This window comes from Malus domestica, chromosome 12 (genome assembly GCF_042453785.1).
Source record: "Malus domestica chromosome 12, GDT2T_hap1".
NCBI classification, from domain to species: Eukaryota; Viridiplantae; Streptophyta; class Magnoliopsida; order Rosales; family Rosaceae; genus Malus; species Malus domestica.
Genome location: NC_091672.1, coordinates 22,177,327 through 22,185,942, shown reverse-complemented (window position 1 = coordinate 22,185,942; position 8,616 = coordinate 22,177,327). Strand labels below are relative to the sequence as shown.

The 8,616-nt window shown below is 38.7% G+C and overlaps 1 protein-coding gene across 7 annotated transcripts; it reads right to left on the bottom strand.

Annotated features, from left to right (window-relative positions):
- Window positions 1-388: 388 nt before the first annotated feature.
- LOC103450281 (uncharacterized) lies at window positions 389-5,856 on the bottom strand. Of its 7 annotated transcripts, none has more exons than XM_008389617.4 (10): window positions 5,163-5,856; window positions 4,519-4,637; window positions 4,002-4,419; window positions 3,565-3,670; window positions 3,149-3,241; window positions 2,867-3,062; window positions 2,408-2,586; window positions 1,847-2,052; window positions 1,440-1,600; window positions 389-788 (listed from the first exon to the last, which is right to left on the bottom strand). In XM_008389617.4, the coding sequence occupies exons 3-10, from the start codon at window positions 4,333-4,335 to the stop codon at window positions 621-623; spliced, it is 1,443 nt and encodes a 480-aa protein (XP_008387839.2). In that variant the 5' UTR covers window positions 4,336-4,419; window positions 4,519-4,637; window positions 5,163-5,856; the 3' UTR covers window positions 389-620. The 7 variants fall into 7 exon arrangements, with proteins under 7 accessions (XP_008387839.2, XP_028945447.1, XP_028945448.1 ...); XM_029089614.2 differs by having other exon boundaries at window positions 2,408-2,574; XM_029089615.2 differs by having other exon boundaries at window positions 2,955-3,062; window positions 3,149-3,233.
- Between the last annotated feature and the right edge of the window lie 2,760 nt (window positions 5,857-8,616).

The following is an 8,616-nucleotide window of genomic DNA, read 5'->3' as shown; positions in this document are numbered from 1 at the left end:
AACAGTACCGTAAGCTTTTCGTTAAAACTCCCTTTATTTTAAGAGTAACTATTTGTACCATCACATGTAACATCTCTTTAATTGAGATAGAACCCACCAACTCATGTGAATACAAATAAATGATAAGAATAACATTTTTGTTATTTTAATGTTTAGTATTTTGGGCCTAACCTGTTAGTACTAGGGTTTAATTTCCTTGCTTATTAGACCAAAGCATGTGAATACTAATAAATGGTAAGAATAACATTTTTGTTATTTTAATGTTCGGTATTTTGGGCCTAACTCGTTCGTATTAGGATTTCGTTTTTCCCCTATTAGGATTGTGTCAGTTTTCTATATTTATATGGTACTTTGTAACCCTATAGAATAAGAAGTTAGTCACGTAAACTGGTCTTTGTAAAAACTATATATAACATGCGGAAAAGAACAAAACTCTAGCCTCTTCGGGGCCAACAGTCGCACCATGCTTATACATGGAGGCAAGCAACTAAAGATATTAGGCCGTGGGACTCCCCAAACAATAGAAGAATATCCTTCAGTATGCAAATTCAATCTGACGCTGTGAAGGCACAAACTCTTCGATAGAAAAGCTCTCAGCTGAGACTCCTTGCCGTACACTATCAAGTGAAAGGATAGAAGTTCGGAAAGAGCAAACTGCCTAGAAGAATGTACGCAGCAGAGTATACCCAAACTATATATCCCCATCGCTTACCAGTACCACGAGATTTCATTATATACGACGCAAACCAATAGAGGGGAGGGCTGAAGGATAAGAAACGAGTAGCAACCTGTCAAACATGAAGCATTCAAAGTTATGAAATCAATTTTCCAAATACAAACCTTGCCAGAAAAATAACATAATAATACCAGTAAAGAGCACAAGCTAAAAACCAAGATGGTAATTATTATTAATCACTAATCTATTATGCCATTCTGATTACCAGGCAGCATCTTTACACCATCTTTGGAAGAAAACTTTACGCGTCATCTAAGTGAAAAGTTTTAGTCTTGGTGCATACAAATCTGGAAATACATGCATAGTTCGGAGTTTTTGGTGAGTCAGTTCTATTCAAAATGTAAAACTTGAGCATGATTAATCTTTACATAATTGGTTAATCTTCATCTATCAAGTTTTTCGTCCCTGAAACAATTTGTCAATTACAAGGGGAAACAAGCAACTGATTCCCTCTAGCTTGCCTTTTCCATTGAAAGATAAAATAAATCATGATGCCAGTGATGATCGAATTTCTTTTGTTTTAACATCAGAATCCAAATATAAACCCAAAATTTTGACAAAATTATATTGATCAAGTTGAAGAGAATTACTGACAACCATAATTTCATGAAGCTGAATATTTTGTATTCTATATTTCTCAAATACTCCTAGCTTAAATTTTTTTTGGCAAAATAAAGAACTTAAAGAGGGAATAAAATCAAACCTGCACATGCATGACAAAAAATGCGGTGGCTGCCATAAATCCCAAATGTAGAATACATGGAAGCACAGCAACAGACAAGTATCCTTGCTTTGCTAATGCTTTATGTTCTTCTGAGAGTAAAGCAGGACCATCTTTGTTCGCTTGCTTCCTTGTGCGATTTTCTGTTACATTTGCAAACGATTGATTACACGGTGTTGAAAGCCAGCATGAATGGAAGAGAAACAATATTCCAAAAATACTGATTAGTTCATGCATAATAAAACAATTGGATGCATGTGCACAAATTGATTTATGTCAAACAATTGATTTACTAGCTTCATATATGTCAACAGAATAAGCTATAAAGCAATGACAGTAATAATATGTCAAATCACAAAGCAATGGCTGTTTAAAAGTAAAACCCTGACTTCTGGAGGAGTATTCTGTTAGAGAAAAGAGCACAGCAGCAGAATCTTTGTCCTCAGGAGGAGCACGGAAACCCAAAGAGAAGAAATTTTCAGGCTTTGACTTCGCGTAATGAATGATTGAGCAAAGTGCCAGAGACAATATTGGTGACGCCAGCAGAAAGTTTGGCAACTGTTTAACTTGGAAGTATCTCAAGAAACCTACTCCCCTGGCATGAAGGTAAACCATCAACTATGAATATATCTCTATTTTATTCCAATTTTTTACATTTATCCTTTATTTGCACGGTATAACTATAAGTATAACAAGATGAAACAGTACAGTTGTATATAGAGCTAGTCCAATTACCATTTCTTGCAAAATCAAATACTAATTTGTATCTTGTACATAATAGACCATCCTTTATTACTATTTAATGATGCTTTACCAATAATCAACAGAACAAGGACTTTTTTCGTAACATTGCTCTACAACAATTGACAGTAATGATGGTGAATGTTTAGCTAAACCTGAAAAAAGGTATTAGTCTGATGAACAAGCATTGGTGGTTAAAGACCACATACCAATAGTGACTTTGAATATAATTGTACAACAAAGGTACCCTTGCATTGCACCAGGGCCTCATATCGGATGGAAGATGTCCAAGACAGAGATTGTTGTATCCATATGCTTGAAATGCAATAAAAGGAACAAATATACATATACAGCGCAGAGCTCCACCAACAACAGCCTGCAATGCCAACTGCCACAGAAATGAAAATTACTAAGCGATCATCTTTTTTATAAGTATAAACACAAATTGCTTTGTGCTACATAATTGACATGTTCTGTTTTCCTTTGATACTATACAAAAATATTCTAACCGCGTCTACATGGTACGGAGTGGTATGGTTTGCTGAATGAAAGTCTACTTTCGTGGAACCGAGTAGGCAAAATAAATTGTTGATAATCAGGATACTGAAGCTTAATCTTTCATATGTATCAACTTAAAATCATATGTAAAAAAAAAAATTGAAACCTACAAAAGGGCGCTTTCTCAAGAAAACAGCATCATAGGCCTGATGCATAGTCTGAAAACAGAAATAACCAGCATTAAGCACTCCATTGGACCTTGAAAATCCCGAAAGAGCAAACCAAAGAACAGCAATGACATCTTTTCCAGATATTAGATGGTACAATCCACCAACTGAAAAAAGGGCGAACAATGTCTCTGAATATCTGCAGTATAAAGCAGATGAAAACCTCAGCCTGATGCAATATCATAGGTACCAACAAGAAAGAAACAAAAGAAAAGGGAAAATTACATTGATGAATAGAATATGGAAGCTGGATTGAAGCAAAACAAAAGCGAAGCCCTCACTGCTGCTTCTTGGTCCTTCAAAATGACAACTGAAAGCCTGTTAAAGTGACAAGGGAAAGACAAGTAATCAAAACTTTTAAACCAATCAAAAAGTCAATGTAAAATAATCAAGGGCAGCCAATTGGATCCAGGTTGATATTTATAGCTCCCCATTCTCGAAATTTCATTCTGATATATATCTACATTCTTCCCTTTTAATTATTGACAAAATCCAATTTCAGAGAATAAGGGCCTCATTAAGGTGGCAGACAAGCTCTAATTATTGCTGGAAAGAAACACACTTGAAGATGCCAAATAGTTATCGTCCGGATAAACCTTTTCCGAATCGAAATGAAATTATGAAAATCCTAACTAGCTCACCTGTATAAATAAACTGCCCCAAACACGAAGCCAATGTTATTAATCACATAGCCGGATAATCCCAACACAGCTCTTTGCCCAATAACTGGAACCAATGGCGCCAAAACTGAAACACAAAGCACAACTCCTAACTATACAAAAGCACTTATTCAAACTCAACAAACTGATAAAACACCAATTGGATATGCTTAAAGTTCAGAAATTGCCAATTGGGTAAGCTCAAAGTTCACAAATTGCCAATTGGGTAAGCTTTCACAAATTGTCATTTGGGTAAGCTCAAATTTCACAAATTGCCAATTGGGTAAGCTCAAAGTTCACAAATTGCCAATTGGGTATTGCTTAAAGTTCACAAATTGCCAATTGGGTATTGCTTGAAACCGTAGAAACTAACATACTTCCAAAATGGTATTACTGAAAGCTGATAATCTGGGCCTAACCTGTGCGGGATAAGAACGACATGCAAAGAGGAAGAAGGGGGAAGAAAGCATAGGTCTGCTCGTACTCGTAGCCACACTCTGCAATCCGGACATAGTAGACACTGTCCCATACAATGCTGGACTCGATAGCCAAACCCAGGGAATGAAAGAGAACGTTTTTTTGTGCAGGGATGGTAGATAGGCAATCGGGATTGATGGGGGCGGAGGTGTCGTACGAGGACAAGAGAGTCCGCCATAGGAGGATTAGAGTCAGGACCAGGAGTCTGGACTGGATTGCTGATCTGATCACTGTGGCTTCATGGTGGAGTTTCGGTGAGGATTTGGTAGGAGGCATTTGGGTTTGGTAGGAGGCAGTAAAAAATGAACGGACTTAAAGGCTGCCTCTTCTAAGTAGTCTTTGATCTCAGGCAGTGACCACCTGTGACACATGAGTAATTGTCTATCAGTAATTCAGAATTCACCAGAAATACAAAATATTATCAAATAAGTTATAACTGGAAAAACATAAACAACTTACAGCCTCCAGCTGTATGAAAATGCTTGTTTAATTTTTTTCTGCTGCTTTTTGGGATGGAAATGGAGGCTTATTCTTGTCTTGCGCTCAATGATATCAATTTCAGCTTGTTCCCAAACGTACTGCAAAAGCTAAAAGAAGGTTAAAGACTTTGCAAGTTAACAATAGCCGCTAATTTTTCTCCAAAATTTTCAGATATCTCATCCCTAACCATACATCCAAATAAAATAAAAGTAAAAACTCCACAGTACCAATAGACAACAAAATTTGAACCTGAAAATCCATCTTCAAAGTTCTATCAAATGCGAGCATTTACTCAATTTTAAGAAGTTGTATGTTAAAACTTAAATCCCATGATGAACTCACCTTCCTTAATCTTTTCTAAAGAAGCAATAATTCACATAATGTATCCAAATAAGAAAATAACATATGATTCATGCGATCTTATACTTTCATATCCAAGTTATGTTTATGCAAATCATGAGAGGCACACATTTAAATCTCATCCCCTGCACACGCCCTAAGTAAAAAAGAAATCAGCTCCTCCATCATTCAATGTCCAAGCGGATTAGAATGTGGAGTAATAGAATATCAAAATGCAACTTTCAATTTTTAATGTACTTTAATAATTATTTCTTCAACTTTACCTTCAAGTAGTTCTTCCGATGGAAATAATTGATTTCAAATTTTCAAGTGCCTAACCAGTGAGGCACCCTTTCTTTCCGAACTCTGCTTAACAATCCATGAACCCTGAAGAGAGAAGAATCAGTATTCCAATCTCTTCACGTACCCATCGGCTGCGGTATTCGATTCGAAGTCGTCCATTAAGGACACATCAACACCTCTGTCTGAGAGAAGCCCTGGCCGTTCGGTTAGGCGTAGATCGACAGAGAAGAGAAGGCCTCCGACGCCGGCTGAGTGGCGAAAAAGTCGTCTACGGCGGAGCCGTGGAAGATTGGGGAATCGGTGGCGGAGTCCCTGAGTTCGTCGGAGTCGACGAAGGAGTCGAATCGCTGGGAGGAGAGTCGGGGGTCCTAGCCCAGGTAACCGTCGTCGTCGAACGGGCGAGTTGACCCGGTGGTCGGGACTGAGTCGTCTTCGAAGGAGATTTTGATGTTTTGTGGTGGTGGAGGTTGGGGAAGGGAGATGAGAGAAAGAGGTGGATCGGCTAGGGTTTGAGTATGGAAGAGATGAAAATTGCAAAGCACCACCTGTTTTGGCCGAAGCACGGCTCACAGTCACACCCGTGGATCAAAAGTAGAAATGGCAATTTTGTAAATAACTCAAAATCCAACCCAAGTCATTGTTCATTTCTACGGTGCCAATTGAAAACCTTTCTTTAGGCTAAAGCAATATTTTCCAACAATATTCACCCGTATCGAGATGAGATCTTCTGCACTATTTTTTATTATTTTAATTATTATCAAATTAACATTAATTATGTTTGGTTTTTTGGGTGCAGAAGATTTGGACTCACCCATATCATTTCAATTTCATCGGATTTAGTCCATGCAGTTTACAAACGGTCTTAATTCTATAGCACACGTACATATGAGTAATATTCAAAACCCTCAATTACAACTAACTTAACTCTTAATTAAACCATAAACGTCAATTACAAAATGGATTCATAACATAATTCTTGCTGGATACATCTGATCAGTTATAGTAGTGGTGACAAAACAGTATTACAAGGCCTAAGGCCGCACAGATGACAGAGGCAGTAAACTTGAACCAAAGGGAAAATGGGATTGTGATGGAAATGAAGAAGGTGATCACCCCAAAGAAGACACCAAAAATAATGGAAGAGATGAACTATGATTCGTGGGCATTTGGAGTTTTGAATGAACTTGCTAACAAAGATGCTTGAGAAGGAGACTGTGATTGCGAGACCGAGAAAGCAAAAGGATAGAGGGAGCTGTTTGGAGTGCAGTTGGATGGGTACGAGAGCCATTCCAATTGTCGTTGACAAACAATACTCCAGAATAATCGTTGCCCAATCTAAGTTGGATGGGTCAAGGTCATTATCCAACACGCTAGTGAATATCTTGTTGAGTAGTTGCTGCAGAAACGCCTTCATTTTTTTCTGGAAAGAAGAGAGGGGGAGATGGGTTTTTTAGTTTCCAAATATCTTATTTTATTTGGCACCTATGATCTTGGCTTAAAGCTGCTTAAATAAGATCTTGGCTTTTTGAGACAATCTCAAAAATACCCAAGTCACACTTTCTCAGAAAGTCTAGCGTCCCAATCCAAGTTAGTTCTTATCTCTCAAAAAGTTGACTACGCCTCAGTTGTTTTTCCCGCTCTTCTTGGTGCCTTTTTCTCTATATAATTTTCCTCGCTTTTCTTGGTGCCTCCAAAAATCCTCATTCCCTCATGACTTCCCCATTTTTGTATAAATACCCAAAGACTCCCCCTTTCTCTTTTCAAATCTGCAGACTTTGAGAATACCAGATTATCCAATAGCCAAGATCTTTTGCCCAAACGGTTTTTTGGTTTCCATACCCTGCAATCAAACAAACGGTCAAATACTCAAATTACAAGCAAAACCCAAATCATATCTGAGAGAAACAAATAGAGACGGTGGACCTTATGCGACAGAGGCGGTAGCAGTAGTAGTCGCTAAGAGGAGCTCTGTTTCTGGTCTTGAAGAATAACCATTGCTTCCTCCATGGGCTCTCTCTCTCTTTCTCTCTCTCTCTCTCTCTCTCTCTCTCTCTCTCTCTCTTTACTATTGGCGTAGATGTAGAAAGACAGATGTGTATAGAGAAAGGGGGAAAAAAGACCGTTTAATTTCAAAACAATCTTGCTTCAAAATATGGAGCCAATTTTAAAATACAATAGGGAATGTTTGGGAGACGTATCCATCCATTTACTGCATATGTTTGTACCATATTTGATCAATCCCGAAACTATTAAGCACCGATCAACATTATACCGTCAAAGATCTAGAAGAGTTTCCCTCCAACCAGGAGGCCAATCACAGCGCGACACGTGTAAACATCAGAGGCCAATCACAGCATGACACGTGTCAATGTCAAAACAAAGCTAGAAACTCTATTCTACAAATAGGGATCATTCTCCCACAATAATCTCTAATGTCATTTGTACTAAACTATTCATTAGAACTCACAAAAGGAGAGCTTGAACCTATGTATTTATATAAACCCTTCACAATTAATGAGAACTCCTCTACTCCGTGGACGTAGCCAATCTGGGTGAACCACGTACATCTTGTGTTTGCTTTTCTGTCTCTATTCATTTACATACTTATTCTCACTAATGACCGAAGCAACCAAGCGAAGGTCACAAAACTGACACTTTCTGTTGTACCAAAGTCTTCACTGATTTTGTGCATCAACATTTGGCGCCGTCTGTGGGAAACACACTTATTCCTACTATCTCCAACTTTGTCAAGCTGGTTTCCATAGTTCGTACACTCTCATTTGACCAAGCATCCCTCTCCAACATGGGGAGCGAATGAAGCCACAACACACAGAATGACACTCCCCTTGTGCATATTGTGAGGCAGCAAAGGAAAAAACGAAAGAAGTTTGCTCTTCAAGCTAAAGTCAATGAGCTGGAAGCTCAGAACAACAAGATAGTAATGAAGAATGAGATCCTCCAAGAGCAGTATGAAAAACTCTTCGAGATGCTCCATGAGGCTAGGCATGCTCAAACACACGAGCTCATCACCCCTGTTGAAGTCAACAATCATCTGAATGCCCCCTAACACGGAGGGTCACCAATATCTAACATGGATATCTCTGATAGGGAGCGAGCTACCCATCAATGTGTTGATCAACATGAGACTTCTCTCAACCCAGCTGCTTCAACCCGAAGTAGGAGAAGTGGAGGAAGACATCTCCTGGTAGAGGGAACGGAAGGATCGAAAGCAGTTTATCGCGACTGTTACAACTTCCTAAAGCAACGTCGAGAGAACCCTATCCACATAAGCTCAAAGATCAATGACCCAAGGGTCTCTGACAGATTTGGTCCCTTACCATGGCCCAGGCCAGCTACCAGTCTAGGGAAAGAGCAACATGCCCTATAGGAACATGAAGGTATAGGGGACTCAGAGGTGTTTCGACAGACATACCC

What these genes read in the sequence shown, in the direction of transcription:
- LOC103450281 (XM_008389617.4), bottom strand. Translation starts at nt 4,335, where the DNA reads ATGCCTCCTACCAAATCCTCACCGAAACTCCACCATGAAGCCACAGTG. An exon ending in TCTTGAGAAAGCGCCCTTTT is followed by an intron (nt 2,587 to 2,866) that starts GTAGGTTTCAAT and finishes TTTCTGTGGCAG; the next exon opens with TTGGCATTGCAGGCTGTTGT. An exon ending in AACAGAATACTCCTCCAGAA is followed by an intron (nt 1,601 to 1,846) that starts GTCAGGGTTTTA and finishes CAAATGTAACAG; the next exon opens with AAAATCGCACAAGGAAGCAA.